The following is an 18,958-nucleotide window of genomic DNA, read 5'->3' as shown; positions in this document are numbered from 1 at the left end:
TTACCTATTATTATTATCAATCGATTTTGTTGCCAAAAAATTATGTGGAGAAATGGTTCTCCTATAAATTACTATAATTTTTTATGTAAAGAAATTATTAAATCATCTTAATTTTGCATCTAATTCTTTTATTGTATGAATAGATTTCATGGCCACAAAATATAGTAACCGCATATTAGTGTAGCAAAATAATTAGATTATCTTCCATTTTGGACCAATCAAATTATCACTGTTAATAAACACGTAGTAATAAATTTTGATATAGATCATCATTCATGCTTAAATCGTGAATCATGAATCAATGTTATAAAACTTTTAAGATTTAATGATATTAATTTTATTTAATTACTAATTATTTTTATTTTCCTTAACAATTATTATTCGTTGCACTATTTAACATTAAAGCCGTTACAAATAAATAATATGTGGATACAATTTAAATCCATGGCTATAAATATACTCCTATCTTTGTTTGCTTGTACGTCACTTATTACCTTCTATTGCTTCACTGAATTTTTTGGAAAAAACAATTTGTTTACTTTGCACACTCTTTTCGTGTGACTATATTTTGTTACTAATATTTGTTGTTTTCGTTTTTATTATTTGAAAAGATGGGGTCGACGCATGACAATGAAAGTGTTGGAGATGATGAACGGAGAAAAGCGGGTGGGTAGAGCTACATGAGCATAGGCGATTTTGGGAATTCATATTTTTTATTGAAAATTTCATTTTTTAGTTGCATCCTAATCCATTATATTTTAGTAATAGATGATTAACGATCTATTGTTAATCGATTCTCAATTAATAGAATTATTGAATGTTTATTGATCAGTAATTAATGAGATTGATGACCAGTTCAAATATAAAATTATAAATATAATATTTTATTTTTAACATTATTTAAAATAACCAACAAGACAATATGGGAAGCTCTTTTGTTTTTTTATTTTTAATTAATGTGATCTATAAACTCTATAAAATTTTAGATGTGATTTATAAATTCTCTATAATTTTACTTTTATCATTTCATTTGTTTAAAGTAAATTGGCATTTCCAATTTTGTGTGAAGAAATTTCAATGAGTCGTGCAACGCACGGGGGTGATACTAGTCAACATGAAAATTGAGTATGGTTTGTACCAAGATTAGGGCCAATAAGAGTTGGTTTGACAAGTGCGGACAATATGGATATTGAGCGTTTGATATCAAAACCGGAAACCCAAAAAATTAGATAATGGATGCTTGAAACCCAAAAAATCATCGGGTATGAATTCGGGTATTACAGTTCCTGAATTTCCGGATATCAGGTTACCCGATACCCGAAAATTGAATTTAATTTTAATACTTCGTAATGAATTAAATTTTTTAAACAGTCCTCACATTGACTCCTTTCTCCCCGCAGTCGTCAATCTTCCTCCAAATTCGCCGACGACAATGGCGATTGCCGCTGATCGCCGTCAAACGCCGCTCTCATTTACCAGCGTCTTCTTCATCTCTCTGTTTCTCCTCTTCGTCAATTCATCCGCCGTCCCGCAAATCTAATCTCCGCGTCTTCTCTTCCATGATCACTCAGGCTCCGGCGAAGGCGTCTTTTCTCGATCACAAGGAGAGCAGAATCCTTCATTTCGTCAAGTACCACGGACTCGGCAATGACTTTATATTGGTATTGTTCCACCTGCCAAATTGCAGTTTCCGAGCTCGACGCACAATTTTCTCTCTATTGAAAACAATCATTAGTGGATACTTTTTTCTGGTACAAATCCTGCTTAATTTGAAGCTACTGAAACCTATATCAGCTTTGATAAACACAATTTTTTAAAAAAGGAACATTGCTCATATGCTTGCTACACATGTTCACGATAGCATAACTGATGATGTGAGTAATTGTTTGGATTGATGCTTATTATGTGCTTAAGTTTCACTTGATTAGGTTGATAATCGAGATTCTGAGGAACCGAAAATCACGCCCGAGCAATGTGTGATAGAAACTTCGGCATTGGCGCTGATGGAGTGATATTTGCATTGCCAGGCATTAATGCCACAGATTATACGATGAGGATCTTTAATTCTGATGGTATTTGTGTTCCTGTTTGAATCATAGTATTATTTTCATGCTTGGGTACCACTGGAATAAAGTCGTACACCCCTTTCGATTATGCGTATCAGAAAGATTTTTAATGAATGACAGTCTTCTAGTTACCATAACGCTTCTAATGATCATCAGAAAGCTATTTTTTATTATTTTTTTTGTGTTGTCCTAAAATGACAGATCATAGATAGATTGTGAAATCATGATTTGACTTGTTTCAATAGATTGGTTCTTGCGTGGCTGAGGCTGATTTCTGTTTCTGTTGTCGCAGGTGTGTGGTAATGGAGTCCGTTGCTTTGCCAGATTCATAGCTGAGCTTGAAAATTTTCACGGGAATAAAAGGTGCATCCTTTCTCTAGTATCCCCACTTTGTTGATATTGCAGGCAAAACCACTCATCTCTTAATTGGTGTTGCAGCTTCAATGTGCATACTGGTGCAGGTCTCATCGTACCTGAGATACAGGAAGATGGAAAGGTACTTCCAGAGTCTCGTACGTGGAATAAAATATAGGCTTTGTGGGTGGTAATCCATTATAACTTTGGCATGTGTCCCATCCTGTCGATTGCTTATGACCTGTTTTTTACCCATGTATCTATGCATCTCTATTGTTGCCTTTTTAGGATAATGAGATATTGTTGAGCATTTGGTGTCATTTTCAGGTTAGAGTTGATATGGGACAGCCAATTCTGAAGGCTTCAGATGTTCCTACTAAGTTAACTGCAAACAAAGATGAGGCTGCTGTTAAGGCAAAGTTGGATGTAGATGGGTTGATTTGGAATGTTACTTGTGTTAGCATGGGAAATCCACACTGTTACTTTTGGTACAGAATCGTGCAATGTATGCCTAATTTATAACTCTTCTCTCCTTGTATGGAATATTCATTGAATTAATCTGCTTATTTCGTTATTGGACTCAGGATTTGCAAGTCGATGAACTAAACTTGGCTGAAATCGGTCCAAAATTTGAACATCATGCAGTGTTCCCTGCCAGAACAAACACAGGTATTAATCAAATTGAACTGGCACTATATAATTGAATTTGCTATTTCATGTTTATGCACACTATCTTTTAATTGTACTTGTGCTATGCCTGTCAATGTCACTCCAAAGAGATCGAAATGAGAATAGTGAGAAGAACTCATTATAAACCGAATAGGAAATGAATGTTGGATGTGCTAATCTCCAATGTGTATTTTTTTTTGCTACACTGTAATGTTAATCATCATTCTCTGAGGCATGCAGTGAAGTCGATGATAACTTTGATATTTGCAAGTCTCTTTCTTAACCTGGTTTCTACTTTGAAGAAATAGAACAATCGATTTGTGAACTAGGTTACGGAAAAGGAGGCTGATCATCTTCTTCATATTACTATCATCTTTGTCATATTGCAGAATTTGTTCAAGTCTTCTCCCCAACTCACCTTAAAATGCACATCTGGGAACGTGGGGCAGGTTGGTTTTCCTCTTCTACGCATGCATCATCAATAGATACACTTACTTAGCTTTCCAAACTGTCTGTGGCATCTACAATTCAAAATCCATAGCCTTTCCAATCTTTCACACTTGACTTAATATGCTTGCTGCTCCAGGCGCAACGCTAGCCTGTGGAACAGGAGCTTGTGCAGTCGTTGTTGCTGCAGTTCTGGAGGGTCGTGCAGATAGGGTAAGTCTACAACTCGTATCCAACACCGCACATTACATAATATCCCAACATCAAACCTAAACTTGCCATCTTTCTTCCTCGCAGAGATGCACTGTCGATTTGCCTGGAGGGCCACTTGACATTGAGTGGAGAGAGAGCGACAATCACATCTACATGACCGGTCCTGCAGAGTTAGTATTCTATGGATCTGTTCCCCTTTGATAGCTCGGTTTCCCTTAACGTTCGACGTATCACGTGCTCGATGCTTTGAGAATGAATTTATATCTGTTGTCCTTCATCTTTGTGGATGATGAATCCCAGAAATGTGAGTTAGAGCCCCACTGTGTCATTTGAAAACCTAGTCATGCCTTGAAATGGAAGATACCATTAGTTTGGTGCTATTCACTGATACACTTGGACAAAACTTGCACCATTTATTAAGTCGTATAAATTTTTTTCTCTCTTTTAATTTATTTTAGAAAAGGAGAAGAGAGGGACAGAGGGGTGATAGATCAAAAAACGGCATGTGTGCTGTTATTGGGAGGGAGGGAGAGAGAGAGATGTGTGCTGTTACCTGATGTTTCACTTTCGCACGTAAATGATACCTGATTTTTATTTTATATCGTTTTTGGTACCCTGTGACAAAAATAACCCCAGGTACCAAACATGTGATTTCTTTGTTATGGAGGATATTTTTAGAAATTTCATTAAATAGTACCAAACATGTGATTATTTTTTCTTCCTTTCTTATTTCTTCTTTATTTTCTCTTCTTTCTTTTTTCATTATTTATTTCTTTCTTTTTAGTAGTTTATCTTTATTTCTTCTTTCTTTTTTTGTCCTTGGTTTATGTTTCTCCTTCCTTCTTTTTTCTTTTATCTTCTTTTTCTTCTTACTTTTTAGTTTTTTATACATTCATCTAATTGCACTCATAATATAAATCAAGAACAAAATGCCTAATTAAATTAATTATTAAAAGGAGAAGAGAGGGACGAAGGGGTGATAGATAAAAAAAACGGCATGTTTATTTTTATTGGGTGAGAGAGAGAGAAAAGGGGTGAGTGTTATATTTGTGATATGAAAAAAAAGGAGAAGAGAGGGACATAGGGGTGATAGATCACAAAAAGGGCATGTGTATTGTTATTGGGTGAGAGCGAGAGAGAGAGAAAAAGGTGTGTGTCGACGTCGACATGGCTACAAAGGTTGACGACTTTATTCTCACGCAGCTCATGTTTTCGATTGCACTCTTCACCGAGCTCTTGAATTGCAACGCTAACACACTGCTCCTCCATCTCGTCCTCTCATCTCCAATCCATAGCAAGTCACCACATCCTCTCTCTCTTTTTCTGTCGCTCTCTCGACGAGTGAGCCATGTTCTTCCCAACATGCATTCATCCCATAATCATGTACAAATCCAACGGCCGCCATTACCCTTCGTCAACCGCCCAGGAGCCCCTCTTCCGCCGCCCTCACCAGCAACAGCAACAGTGGAGATGCCCACCGGGGGACGCCCCAGCCCAGCCCAATTTCATCTTTCAACTACGCCCCGAGCGTCAGCGGGCCGTCAAACGGGCTGACACCGATGCCGTAGTTCAGAAACTGAAATTGCAGCCGCAGAGATCGAATCTCATCATGTCAAATTCTATCTTCGCTACACTCGATTACGAGCAATGGTGCGAGACTCTGGCGACAATAGTGTAGTTGTGGGGGATGAAATTGAACGATGAGGGGTTTGACCTTGTGCCCCGCCTTGTTTCGAACATCGAGGTTCCGTCGGATATGTTGGAATTGAACGATCGGCTGAAGGTGTTGTTTCTTGAGTAATTGAAGGGATTGAAGGAGGGTGTGTTGATGGACAAGTGGATGAAGAGCAACTTTATAGTCCAAAATCCAAATTTAGTTCCAGTATTAAGAAAACGATCAGTGTGCTAATGTAATTTGGTTCCAAAATACTACTCCCTCCGTCCCCAATTAAGAGTCACACTTTTCCATTTCGGTCCGTCCCCAATTAAGAGTCACACTTCATTTTTTACCATAAATGGTAAGTAGGTCTTACATTCCACTAACTCACTTCACTTACATTTTATTATAAAACCAATATAAAAAAGTGGGTCACACATTCTACTAACTTTTTCAACCAATTTTATTTTACATTTCTTAAAACTCGTGCCCGGTCAAAGTATGACTCTTAATAGGCGACGGAGGGAGTAGTATTTTATTTCTTAAAAGAAAAAGGAAACAATTATATAATATGTGCTGCAAAATTACAAAATTAATGTATTTTAATAGGATATTACATTAATTTCGTAAACCGAACTAACTTTTAATAATTACAATTAAAAAGTAGTAGTAATATAAATCTAATAAATTAATTAGTAGTATAATTTTGAAACTATTTTTGTTAGTTTAAAAATAAAAATCAATATATACAAATATTTTTAAAATGTAGTTTCGTTAAATTCTGTATTTTTTACGTACTTTGTCATAATATCAAAAGATTATTTTGAAAAAAAAAAAGAGTAAAGCCCCTTGATTAATGCTAACTACTCGAAATTATCATAAACACAATTTTTTGGATCAAAATTGTAAAATACTCCGTAATTTGTTTTGACAAAATTATCGACTTAAATTCTTTTATTTTTGTTTCGGCATTCCATTTTTTCCCAGTTCTAATAATTCAAAGCTATCGTTTGAATTCTCTATTTCTTCGTATAGCTGTTTTTGGGCATTTTAATGCAGCTAAGAAATGTCGAGGAATGCAAACACTGAATCACTAGGTAATGCTGTTTGATCCAAGTATATTTTGATTTAAAGTTTCATTTTTTTAGCAATATAACTACGGGAATAATTGAAAACCTAATTGAACTTTGTAGATTATCCATTAATCGGTTATGCTGTTTGATCGAAGTATATTTTGATTTAAAGTGTTCAAAGCTGTGTGAATGCTCTATGTTTCAGTATTGCTAGCTTTTTCTTGAATATATTGATATTATGATGATTTGAAGGTTAATTCTTAATTTTGTAGAAAACTCATTGGCTATGGACATTAATTTTGGTTTGAATGAACTGTATTTTGCAGGAAATGCTTTGAGTTCTTCGGAATATACGAATGTTGCAGCTGTGAGCAGCAAACAGAACAATTCTTTCGACTTTTTGGGCATGCTATATGGTACTTATATGGTTGTTTTATTTCCGTGGTAGAATTTGTGCTATTGATTTTGAAGCTGTACATGCCCGATCTAGTTATTTTGTCGTATCCGGATTGATGCATTGTGTCTATTTGAGACTAACCGTTTTGTTGGATAGTGAGATAAATCCCTATAAATCCTCACATTTATGAAGTTTCAACATTTTATTTAATGGGACTTCGCAGATAGTGCCGTAGCAGGAGCTGCTGCTGGTACTGTGGTGGAAGCTGTTTTGTATCCGGTTGATACGATAAAAACACGACTGCAAGCAGGTTGTTTTATTCAGATTCTGCACGTATATGTATGTAAGAAGTTGTATAGATTTGTTCGTAGATATGAGCACCCCAGTTTCCTTTTGGGTCTCTCATGTTCTCTACTACGTAGTCTTTTTTCTAATGAAGGTTTCCACACTGCCTTTCCACTTTGAGAGCTGCTGAAGCAAACTAAAACTGTTTCAGTCTTTTAAGTGTTATTGGAAGCATGCGTATCTATGCTCTGATTTCGGTACTCTGCAATTGTGATTTTTAGAATTACTTGCTTATCGGATCTCGTGCATGGATTCCTGTTTAGGCAGTTCGTGGTGGGGGTGAAATTGTTTTGAAGGGCCTCTACTCGGGATTGGCTGGAAATCTGGCTGGTGTTATACCGTAAGTCAGAACTTGATCATTCAAAATTTAATCTGTAAATTTGTTACTTTTGTTGCCTGCTCTTTGTTCCTTCACTAACTGTACATGAACCACGATCATTAACAGGGCATCAGCACTGTTCATTGGCGTATATGAACCTACAAAGCAGAAGTTGCTCGACATTTTTCCTCAGAACTTGTCTGCCGTAGCACACCTGGTAATTATATCTCAAAAGCATGATGGAGAAAGCACCTCCTGCAACTCCTTTCATTGCATAATAATATTAAAATGCTCGAGATTGTTTGATCTGCTCCAACTGCTGCATAACTTATTCTTGTTCAATATGTTCTCATAAGAAAGTTTTTGTTCAAAATGAAATTGTAACTTTTTCAGTCGGTTTAAATCACTTTTTATTATGCTAATATGTTTATATTCTGTCCAGGCTGCAGGCGCAATTGGAGGAGCTGCTTCTTCTATTGTTCGGGTTCCTACTGAGGCAAGTTTGTCTACTAATGTTGTTCACTTATGCTCGCATGCACACACACGAGGTGGGACATATTTTCATGTGCAAAATGGGATATCATCTGATAAAAATAATCTTCATCAGGTTATTAAACAGAGAATTCAGACTGGTCAATTCGCTTCAGCACCAGAGGCTGTTCGCGTTATAGTAGCTAAGGAGGGTTTTAGAGGCCTTTTTGCGGTATTTGTTACAACATATATAGTAAAAAATCTATCAACTGTTTTGTTTTCTCGTAAAATGTCCTCTTGTTTTATGCCATATTTCTTGGAACTGTCTCGTTTTCTTCAGGGATATGGGTCCTTTCTATTGCGCGATCTTCCTTTTGATGCAATTCAGTTCTGCATTTATGAGCAGCTTCGAATTGGGTACAAATTGGCTGTAAGTTGAAATAGTGAAATTAAAAAATCATCGGTGTATTTTCCGTGCTTAAACAGTTTTAAAGCTTCTATAATTGCTTATGCTGCAGGCAAGGAGGGATCTCAATGGTCCTGAAAATGCAATCATTGGTGCCTTTGCAGGTAAATGAACGATCCTTCAACTTTTTACCTGCTTCGCATTTTCAGTGTACTTCGATTCTAGCAGTAGCTGATGCTCAGTAGTAGTCTGTCGATCATCACTGACCAATCGATCTACACTCTAAAGAGAGGTTTATGTAAGTAATGAGCTCGGCCTGAGTGAGATTTAAGCACATTTGTGGCTGAATCTCACAAAAACGTTGTACCTTTAGTTCGAGATTTATCTCGTTTGTGACTCGTGTTGCATGAAAAAAGGTTATTTCAACTTGCATAAAATTTGACAGGCGCAATCACTGGGGCCGTCACTACTCCACTCGACATGGTGAAAACCAGGTTAATGATACAGGTGTGATTAGCATGCTGTTCACAAACTTCCAGACTTGTGAATCCATCAAGATTTTTACGAATCTTTCTCCATGAAACTTGCAGGGATCAGCGAAGCAGTATGATGGTATATTTCACTGTGTTGATACCATTATACGAGAAGAAGGGAGCTCTGCCTTTTTCAGGGTTAGTGGCATTCTACGTCCTCATGTGCTCCACTGATCATGCCTCATTTCTCACGTGTCGTGCTGCAGGGCATTGGGCCTAGAGTGCTGTGGATAGGCATTGGTGGTTCTATATTCTTTGGAGTTCTTGAGAAGACGAAGCAGCTGCTCGCCCACAAGCGCTCACCTGGAGAGAAGGAACGCGATAGTCTGAAGCTGGCATGAAAACGAGCTCGATTGCTGTGTTTTTTAAGTTGGCCTACTATATTCAACCGTAAGTCTGTTGTGTTGCAGAAATTTTGGAAAATAAATTCGACATTTTTGGTGTTTAGGAATATTATGATATTGACTCATATTAAATCTCTGAGACACTCATTCTTGCTTATTGTTAGTTAAAGAGTATTAATTCGTGGTTTAGAATTCGTTTTTTCCTTTTCATGAACCATATCACATTCAAAATCCTAAACTAACCAACACAGTTTCAGAAATTTTAAATTCTCTATATATTGATTTGCAACAAGAAAAAGGTGTAATTGACCAATATTAAATGTGTATAAAACACAATTGACATGGTAAAATACTTATCACAGTATTAAATGATGAGAATATAACATGAAATTAAATTATACAGCAAATTGTTCAAAAAAATTTCATACTTAAATCAATTTGTTGGTTTGATTTTAGTTATAAAACACACGCAAGCGACAGAGTTATCCATACAATAATACTACAATTAATATAAATATATTATACATACATGGGCGTAGTCTAGAAAAATTATTACAAGAAGGGTGAATAGCAATATCTAATTTCAATCTCAGTCATAGTGTTTCTTTAGCTCAAACAAGCATCAAATGTTTAAAACTACTTTCACACAGATATAGCACACCCTAACTCCTTCGCAGCCGACCCCACAAACTCGATGGGCAGCCCCGTTGCAAGCCGGCTGTGCGCTTCCCACGTCAAGCACTTCTCAATGTCAGCTTGCCAGTCAATGGTGCCTATCTTGTTCAAGTACTGCTGATACCGCGGATTGTGGATTATGTTCACGTCCGGTAGTTTGCTCTTTGGTTTCACCGACCCGTTGTGTAGGATTGCACGGAGAACTGAGGTGCTCAGCGCCCGGACATGAGCGCTCGGGTGAGAGACGCAGCGAACGGTGGCTGAGAGGCGACACTGTTAAATAACACCAGGCTGTGATCAGAAACAAGCGTAGAAACACCTTCTAGTGCGCGTCTGTTTTAATAAAATCGCATTTATGCATTCGACATGAGGCCGAGTTTTGAGTACCTTCAACAGGTTTGAGAGGCCATCTGCAACTGCTAATCCTGATTCTCCCCATTCAAGCACGGCTTGAACTGCTCTCGCCGTTACTTCCAGAAGCTGTTCGATATTCGAGAGATGAGCGAGTGATACATAAACAGACTAATTTACTTGGAGATGGGAATTCCCGTCTAAGGAAAATTTACCTCCAGCTGAGGTAAAGTGCATGCTTCTCCATCAACAAGCATCCCGTCTGTGGCACGGAGGAGGACGTCTGATGCGCTAGCAAGAATTACTAGCGACTCGGCTGCCTCATGGTTCCTCATTAACTCGACAATCACTTTCACGATTCTCTGGTTGACTCTCCACATTTTTTGCCCAAGATCATCATCTTTAGCGATCCATGGTTTCAATTCCCTTTCCGCCTGACAAATAAATAACACCACCCAGGAAAGTGACTAAACAGATGGTATGAAATTGATAAAATAAATACAACACGCATTGAAACTCAGTTTCGTTGCGCTATAATAGCGATACTTTGGGGAAACTCGACTAATATATGGGATTTACATGCATATACATGCAGCTTCTTAAGGGGATGCGGATTTCACTTATAAATTGAGAGAAAAATTCAAGCAAAACAAAATCGGGACCTGAAGGACAACGGCTGTTGCAGCTTTTGCTGGTGATGCCGATACTACATTGCAGAGTGCAGCCACCACCTGTAATTTTTTTAATGGAATCATATAAACACCGTATTAGGCTTACAATTTAGCCTACAAAGAACGATTGAAAAAAATACACAACAAGGGAAAGGCAATGAAAAATGCAATTTATACCTGTCTCCATCCTTGCTGGGCAGACGTGCTCTCAGCACTTGGTTGTGTCTCGGGTGATACAATCAATTTGTGCCAAAGCAATGAAACAACTGAAAAACACAGTTCTTGCTTTTCAGCAAGGACAGACCTCAGAAGAACATTGCCGTTGCAATTAAATCCTATATGCCTGTCCATAGTCAAGAAGTTGGCCAAATCTGAAGCATCCATAGGGAAATCCGCAATTCCTTTGCCCATTGTACATCTTCCAGCTTCGCCAGAATCAACCTTCCTATGATTAACCAAATCTTCAGAACGGGGCAAGTCTTCACACGGGGATGAAGATGGATGTCCTGGTTCTGAGTGGCGACAGCTACCGCAATTTGCAAGCTTTTTTCCATGAAAACATGAAGATATTTCCTTCAGCGATGGCGCATGGAGTAGGTGAGCCTCTAATGGCTCTGCTTTGTTGACTATAGACGCAACAACTTTGCTGTGAATATCAATCAAATTGAAGAGGGAAGACGCCCTAGAGTGAATTTCACTATCCCACTTGCATCTCACCAGGGTGGAAAGAGCACGCATGCATGCTTTTGAGCGTCTAAACAAATCAGAAACATGAGCTGCAACCATAGCAGCAGCCACTATTTCATTTGAACTGTAACTCCATGAAGTGCCAATCGAAGACGGTTTCAAAGAAAAAAGGGCCTCTAGAATTGCTAATATTCTGCGAGTGTGATCAACAGCTGAATCAATACCACTCTGCAACTGACTGGACAGGTCATTCAGTTTTGCAGGCTTAGCAACGTCAGAACCATTTCTAGCACCTAAAAGACTACTTCCTTTAGAGATCAAAGGGAAGAACTGGAGTTCACATGACAAGGCACAGACAGCAGCAATGACATAAGAATCAAATGCAGCTACAGGGCCCTGTTTCTTGCACTGTTTATTATTTTCCGATTCTCTCTCCTTCCATCCGTCTTCACCGACATGTTCGGGATGAGATTTTTCACCTTTGGGGCGCTTGCTACTGTTGGGATGCGCTTCATGGCTGACACACACAGTTAAAACAACAAAAAGAAGGCGGGAGGCAAGCTCTACAGAAGCACACGACTCTAAGAATAATGAGTGGACCATTGTGCGAAGCTCAGCCACAGCAAGATTCTTGGATGCAGACCCAAATATATATCTGGTTTTCCTAGTTTGTTCTCTAGAGGACTCAGGTGGGAATGTCCTCTGTAGAATTGCTTCAACAGTAGCAACAAATATTTTCATAAGACAGGTTTCAGATGGGCTTCCACGAGGAAGATATTCGAGTACTTTAAGAAGAGGAATGTACAAATTCCATGATAGTATCGGAGGCTGCAGCGGTGTTGCGACTATGATATCTGGAAGATCAACTGCAGAAGAACTTAAAGGTATCAAACCATAAGCAGCTTCCCATATCGTACAAATTCGCCATTCAACCTCTGGACCATGTGCACAAAGCATAGATGCAATCCCTTGGGCAGTAGCTTCTACTGTTGCTTCTGCTGCAGTCAATTCAAGTTGCTGAAAATAATATGCAGATACTGGTTAAAATGAATGAATGATTTCACAAACAAAATTATTTAAAGTGTGCAGTACTTCTGAGTTCTGATCCTTTAGCAGATGAGTTACCTGCTTTCTTTCAGATGAAATATAACCACCTAGAGGCTGGTGCGGGAATTCAATACCATCAACTTGTCTCAGTGGGGGGAAAAGTAAAGCTGGTTGAGAAAGTATTCGGAAAAGTAAGGCAGCTGCAGAATCTGCAGCAATTCCAGCTCGCATAGACATTGCAATCCCAATTGCTCGCAGAAAATGCAAGTGCATCCAATTCCTAGGGAGCTGGATCATGATAGGAAACAATTAGAATTTTCATGTAGTTAAATCAGAGACATATCTTTGTTTATTAACTTTTTAAGTCCCAACATATCTATATTCAAATTAGTCAATAAGAAATCTTTCAAACTTTATTTCTTAGATTCTTTGGGCTGCAACTTCATTCATTTCCCCTAGAATTTTCGATTGATTGTTGAAAATTTATAAGAGAGGGAGAAAAAAAGAAGAGTGAGTAAAATATACCCTCATGCCTGTGGCATAGTCTTCTGCGGCTCGAAGAAGTTCCACTAGTTGTACAGCAGCGTCAAGAGCATCTGGAGCCCAGGAGGGCGGAGCCTCTAGAAGTCCAAGAAGCAGCCTTTGGGTGGCACTTGGACTAGCAATTGCATAATATCTAAGAGCAGAAAGGAAAAGTAACCTCATTATAGAATCCTTGTATCTTCTGAAACACAATTACAGAAACTAACCTGTGAAAAAGACGTGCATAGGGCTCAAGCGCTGGCAGACCAGCGACTAGATGTTCATCTGTAGGTGTTGTTGGAGGTGGAAGCAGAAGTGCAGGAACAGCAGCTGCAGTCAAGGTAGCAGTTTCATAGCGAGAAACTTCCTCGTCACAGACACTAAGTATAACTCCAGCACCATTAGCAACAGCCCACCTCGGAGTTGATGGCATAAGCTGGGGATGCTTCCCAGATCCACGAGAAGTAGCTGAGATTATAATGGTAATAAATATAGTCAGAAAATAACCACGCTTCAGTGCTGCCGCAACCTCAGCAATACAAGCCACATAGTTTTAAGTCAAAAGTCAGATAGCTGTTGATGGAGAAGTATAAAGTGAACAGGACAATGAAGAGCAGTTAAGATTTGGTTGCAAAAGCATAAAATTTGCAATTTGGTTAAATATGAAAATAAAAACGGAAATTATTTTCCATTGATGTTCTGCATGGCCATGCCCATCACTGATATATAACAGACTTATGCGATCTGCCAAACAGCAATATCATATTGATACTACAGCTAGCATATTTTACTAAATAGTAATAAACCCCTTTTCCAAATGATTTTTGGAAAGTCCCAAACTTACCAATTCTATTAAGCAACTCATAAGTGACTGTGGTCAAGCATTCAAGCTATTATAATGAAAAGCAACAGAATTTCTGGCAACAAGAGTAACTTATTCTATGGTTCTTTTTACGGATAAGGATAAAACATTTAACGACTTGTTGATGAAAATTCAACTGACCAGTTATAGGCGGTTTCAGCTCTCCAGCGGCATATTTTCCCATAACACCTCCACACCTACAAAATATGTTGAAAAGGGTCAGACATGCATGTATATACGTAGGATTTAATTCAATGGAAGATGCATAATGAAATGAGCTACATGATCATGCATGCAACAACAGTCTATTCATGTCACTACTTACCATCGAAAATAATCACTCCTTATACCAAGGGGCGTGGCAAGCAAAATATCAGTAATCCAGGGAGACAGTGGCCTCAGAGGTTTCCTCTCAGCCAGTGAGGGAGGTGAAGAAGAAGGTTCTCCATCTATTGACTTGCTAGTTGAAGCATGATCTCCGCTGCTACTTCTATCGGATAAATTTTCGTGGCGTTCCAACTTGTAAATTGGTCTGTTATAGTGTGTCAAAATTCTTAGTATCTCCCCGCATGCAAGGGCCCACTGCTCCGAATACTCATTCTGCAATTAAAGATGATATAATCATTGTCAAGGATCTTTTTGAGTAACTAAAATCAGTTCGAACATTAAAAAGAATCAATGCCTTCAGGATATAATATACGGAGTAATAGAAATAGCTGATAGTGGAGAGAGAGCACACAAAATACATGAGTACATAAAATGAAATCTAAGCAAATTCAGAGTGACAACAGGCAGTAACTTGGTAGTCTCTGAGTACCTCACTGTTTGGGCAAAACAGGGAAATGAAAGAAGCAAATGGTGGACCACTTCTGTCATATTCAAGTGTGCTATCGATAATACATGAAATAATAGGAAGTAGAACAGCATGGCCATGCTCTGGATGGTGAAGAACAAAAGTTGCTGGAAAGAAGGAAAATACAAGTTAGAGTGGATCAGGAAGCAGCCTGAATTTTATATAACAATTTAACCATTATATATGAAAAATACCAAGAACATCGTCAAAAAGCCTGTTCTCCTTGGATGGATACCGGCTACGGATTAACTGCAAAACAAGCATTGTTTTAAAAAAAAACTGTAAACATTTTGCTTTAACGAACAAACAAACTGTAAGACAAAAAAAAGATTTTGCCCTTTGGATAGCGATAAAAAGTCACAGGGAAAAGAAAATACCTCTGCTATATCATCAGCAAATTGTTCTGAGGTGAACTGCCCGAAATATTCAACATATGCAGTGGTTTGAGCCTACAACAAAGTTCATAATTCACATAGAATGTTAGTATCTGAATGGAGAAAATTCACTAACTTTAGAAGCAAGTGCTACGAATACAAGATCAACAGTTGTAAAATTATATGGTAATTTTTTTTAAAAATATTATACAGTAAATAGTGAAAATATTTGTTACCGAAAAGGGTTTGAAGCATTAATTAGTACTATATCCTAGAAAGAGAAGGAAAATGAAAGACTGCAGCTTATAATAAACATCTATTATCAGAGACAGTTGATGCTCTTATGGAAACAATTTGTAGAGCAGCAATTATTTAAGCTGTAAATACACCTTTCTTTGTTCTACATCTTGCGGAGGCGGCCAAAATAATGAAGAGAACTGCAAATTGTCGATCCACTTCTCATTTGATGTTGCCATAATCCTATCTATTTAAGCAAGGTGCAAGCAGTGAGTAAAGCTACAATTTCCATAAAAGCTTCTACCAATCCAGGATCAATAGACTATAATTCAGCATTTTACGAATCCAAATTAAAAGTAATAGCTCGTCCAAACATTGACTATGGATGCAACAGAGCTCCAAGTTTAGAGTCAAATATTGGATGAAATATACAGCATGCAAGCTTGCACACGAAATAATCTGAGTGTACAGAGTGCCCTGCAAGACCACAAAATCATAGAAGTTTGAATTAAACACTTTATTATGAGGGGGTCAAGCAACTATCACCAGCGCATAGCCAACTTCACCCAATTAGTCAAACTTTGGCACCTTAAGAAGAAGAACGTAAATTTCATCAACCAGGACTTAGAAAGCAAGCACCATTGCACTACCTTACTCTTTGGTTTTGTATAGAGATAACATTTTTAAAAGGGAGGGTGATTTACAGATTAATCGAGCATTTCTTCTTTTTAATATTTACCAGCTTACCAATTATAATACATACATACTAAAACTCAAAAGTTTCACATTTATGAAGAGATCACTATTTACCCTAAAAACACCATATCAAGGAAAATGATTGTCTTTGTCATATAGTACTAGCATTAATTAAATTTCTAAAACCCCAAATAACTTCAATTATGATGAGGATTCACACGTAAATCATACATGTGCGTTCTGTAAATTAATTTCTTTCTAATTAAGAAGCAAATATTCTTACCAACTCAATCAAATCTCCAGCAACTAAACACAACATCTGTTAAGCAGAGAAACAATTTCTCCAATCCTCTAAAAATTAGTACTACATTTTCCAAATCTCAGTACAACTCCTCGATTTATTCTCCTATTCCTAAAAAATAAATCACCATTTTCAGAAGCAAATCTGTGTCAATCAGTTCTGAAGCAAAGTTTGATAATATTCTCAATCATCGAGACCTAATCCTCTCAGCGAGCTTAAATCACAGCATTTTCTACAGCTAAATCCACAAAAAAGGTAAATCACACATCACCAACACAATTAATTAAAGCAGAGCCAGGTAAAATCATAAAACCGTACCTTGATTCAGAGCTATGGAGGATTCCAACGAATTGATTCGTGTATTGTGAGAGGAAGCTGCAGTTCCAGAGTGGTTAAATTGAGAAGATTTTCGAGGGTAGAATTTTGGGTGGAGAGAGATTAGAGAGAGAAAGCAGAGGTTAGAGAGAGAGAGAAAGAGATCTTTAACTAGAATCTCACATATGCATACGTGGCTATGATATTTTCCTCATGCCTCAGCTAAGCCATGTGGCAGACCATGTGAATGAAGCAATGATGTGAATCAGCATGCACGTCACATGCCTTTGTTATATATAGAGATGCATGGTTAAATCGGATTGCCGGTTCAATTTGAAATTGGAATGATAATTCTAGATTTCAAGCAGGCATCGGCATGCATGGTTAAATCATATTAGCCGGTTCAATTTGAAATCGGAATGACAGTTTCAGTTTTCAAGCAGGCATCGACATGCATGGTTTTATCAGATTAGCCGGTTTAATTTGAAATCGGAATGATAATTCCAGTTTTCATGTAGGCATTGGCATGCATGTTTAAATCATATTAGCTGGTTCAATTTGAAATCGGAATGACAGTTCCAGTTTTCAAGCAGGCATCGGAATGCATGGTTAAATCAAATTATCGGTTCGGCTTGAAATAGGCAAGTCATAACCGTTTTGGCCCGATTAAAATCGGCTTATAAGTTCTGTTATCTGGTTATGGTTCTAATATTTTCTAATCGGGATGAGCTGTTTGATTGCTAGTTTTGATTGGAACCGTAAGAAATGAAAAAAATTGAGTGAGTTCACGGGAAATCAGAAATAATCGTGAAAAATGGCTAAAAATCTTTGATTTTAAAACGGATTCGAAACTGTCAGTTACTGATAACGCGCCGATAAGAAAAATCAGACTTGCTAAATATAATATTTTATTTTGTAAAATTTAGTATTGTATGTTTGTACTTTGTAGTATGATGAATTTGGGTATGGTGTTCATCATAAAACACTTTTTGCGCAACGTATAGATAAAAACGAGGATTACTTTGTGTGAGTGTGTTAGCGTAATGGTTGACTCGGTTTGAATTCATTGCAATTTAGTTGTATTTTGAATTTTCTTTTTATTTATCTATTAAAAATTAGGATTAGCATCGTGACGCGGTCTTTACAAATTTATACTTATCTACCAATTCACAAATAAGAAGGTTAATTAGTTTAAATTCCAAGTATTGTGATATATTTGCAAACTATACAAAGTTCGTGTATTTTACTAGTTTGTGTATTTTACATGTAAAACCATTGTTCAAATAACGGGATCAGACTGATTGACGTGACTAGTTTGGTTGCAAACCATTGTGATGTTCGTCTGATTTGGACTTAAAAATTGTTAAAAAGTCGTTTTGCACGAGAAAATATTGACCAAATTGGATTGTCTCTTATGCCTCTAAAAAATAAATTACATTTATATGTAATAGGATTTGTTCTTCGACTAGTAGTAGATAGGTTATGAAACGCCATGTCCACTACTATTACTCATGTGGGTTGGTCTAGTATTGAGTGGTAATGCATAGGCCAAAGATTTCATATTCGAATCTATTGTAATGCGATTTTTAAATTTATATCCATTTGTCTATAAAAAATACTCATGACATATTATGAATATTAAATATAATATCGAAATTTCTTCACTATATTAACTAGATTAATCTGTGTTTCTCGGCCATCACTTTCTACAATCTATACTAGTGTTAATGGGTTGACTTAAAATCCACTAATTAAGTATTTTATTCAAAATGGAACACTCAATACAAGTAGTCAGCGCACTAAAAATGTCAACTAGTGGAATTACACTTCATACCATGATAAGTTTAACTTTTACTTTGACTTTTTATATAAATATGCAAAATGTATTCTTCTTTTTTTGTGAGCTTATTTTTGGGTAACAATCATCTTCCCCGTGAGAAAGACATACTAAAAAATGAATTGTACCCATCCAGTATTAGATGTGTAGTATGAGTGAATGTGATTGATTATTATGTTATAATTTGAACTTTAATATGTATGGGGTTTGAAGCACCCCTTTCCAATTTTAATAGA

At 37.2% G+C, this 18,958-nt stretch overlaps 2 protein-coding genes and 1 pseudogene across 3 annotated transcripts; 2 read left to right on the top strand and 1 right to left on the bottom strand.

Annotated features, from left to right (window-relative positions):
* Window positions 1-1,287: 1,287 nt before the first annotated feature.
* Window positions 1,288-4,199, top strand: LOC125224096 (annotated as a pseudogene).
* A 2,175-nt stretch (window positions 4,200-6,374) lies between these two features.
* LOC125223577 (S-adenosylmethionine carrier 1, chloroplastic/mitochondrial-like) lies at window positions 6,375-9,451 on the top strand. The gene is made up of 12 exons (XM_048126780.1): window positions 6,375-6,503; window positions 6,806-6,895; window positions 7,100-7,186; window positions 7,489-7,561; window positions 7,667-7,757; window positions 7,983-8,036; window positions 8,148-8,243; window positions 8,352-8,441; window positions 8,530-8,581; window positions 8,863-8,924; window positions 9,008-9,088; window positions 9,157-9,451. Exons 1-12 carry the CDS (start codon window positions 6,473-6,475, stop codon window positions 9,289-9,291), a joined length of 942 nt encoding a protein of 313 aa, XP_047982737.1. The 5' UTR covers window positions 6,375-6,472; the 3' UTR covers window positions 9,292-9,451.
* Window positions 9,452-9,776: 325 nt separating this feature from the next.
* Window positions 9,777-17,146, bottom strand: LOC125217973 (protein GIGANTEA-like). Of its 2 annotated transcripts, none has more exons than XM_048119556.1 (15): window positions 16,889-17,146; window positions 15,726-16,050; window positions 15,340-15,411; window positions 15,157-15,211; window positions 14,927-15,069; window positions 14,435-14,709; window positions 14,251-14,306; window positions 13,475-13,715; window positions 13,251-13,401; window positions 12,804-13,013; window positions 11,169-12,695; window positions 10,983-11,051; window positions 10,536-10,754; window positions 10,357-10,449; window positions 9,777-10,242 (listed from the first exon to the last, which is right to left on the bottom strand). In XM_048119556.1, the coding sequence occupies exons 2-15, from the start codon at window positions 15,810-15,812 to the stop codon at window positions 9,937-9,939; spliced, it is 3,504 nt and encodes a 1,167-aa protein (XP_047975513.1). In that variant the 5' UTR covers window positions 15,813-16,050; window positions 16,889-17,146; the 3' UTR covers window positions 9,777-9,936. The 2 variants fall into 2 exon arrangements, with proteins under 2 accessions (XP_047975513.1, XP_047975514.1); XM_048119557.1 differs by having other exon boundaries at window positions 15,726-15,820.
* Between the last annotated feature and the right edge of the window lie 1,812 nt (window positions 17,147-18,958).

This window comes from Salvia hispanica, chromosome 4, assembly GCF_023119035.1.
Source record: "Salvia hispanica cultivar TCC Black 2014 chromosome 4, UniMelb_Shisp_WGS_1.0, whole genome shotgun sequence".
NCBI lineage: Eukaryota > Viridiplantae > Streptophyta > Magnoliopsida > Lamiales > Lamiaceae > Salvia > Salvia hispanica.
This window is presented reverse-complemented; position numbering and strand designations above follow the sequence as displayed.

What these genes read in the sequence shown, in the direction of transcription:
- LOC125223577 (XM_048126780.1), top strand. Translation starts at nt 6,473, where the DNA reads ATGTCGAGGAATGCAAACACTGAATCACTAG. An exon ending in TGCAAACACTGAATCACTAG is followed by an intron (nt 6,504 to 6,805) that starts GTAATGCTGTTT and finishes TGTATTTTGCAG; the next exon opens with GAAATGCTTTGAGTTCTTCG. An exon ending in AAAAACACGACTGCAAGCAG is followed by an intron (nt 7,187 to 7,488) that starts GTTGTTTTATTC and finishes CTGTTTAGGCAG; the next exon opens with TTCGTGGTGGGGGTGAAATT.
- LOC125217973 (XM_048119556.1), bottom strand. Translation starts at nt 15,812, where the DNA reads ATGGCAACATCAAATGAGAAGTGGATCGACAATTTGCAGTTCTCTTCA. An exon ending in TTGCTGATGATATAGCAGAG is followed by an intron (nt 15,212 to 15,339) that starts GTATTTTCTTTT and finishes CTTGTTTTGCAG; the next exon opens with TTAATCCGTAGCCGGTATCC. An exon ending in AGGAGTGATTATTTTCGATG is followed by an intron (nt 14,307 to 14,434) that starts GTAAGTAGTGAC and finishes CATATTTTGTAG; the next exon opens with GTGTGGAGGTGTTATGGGAA.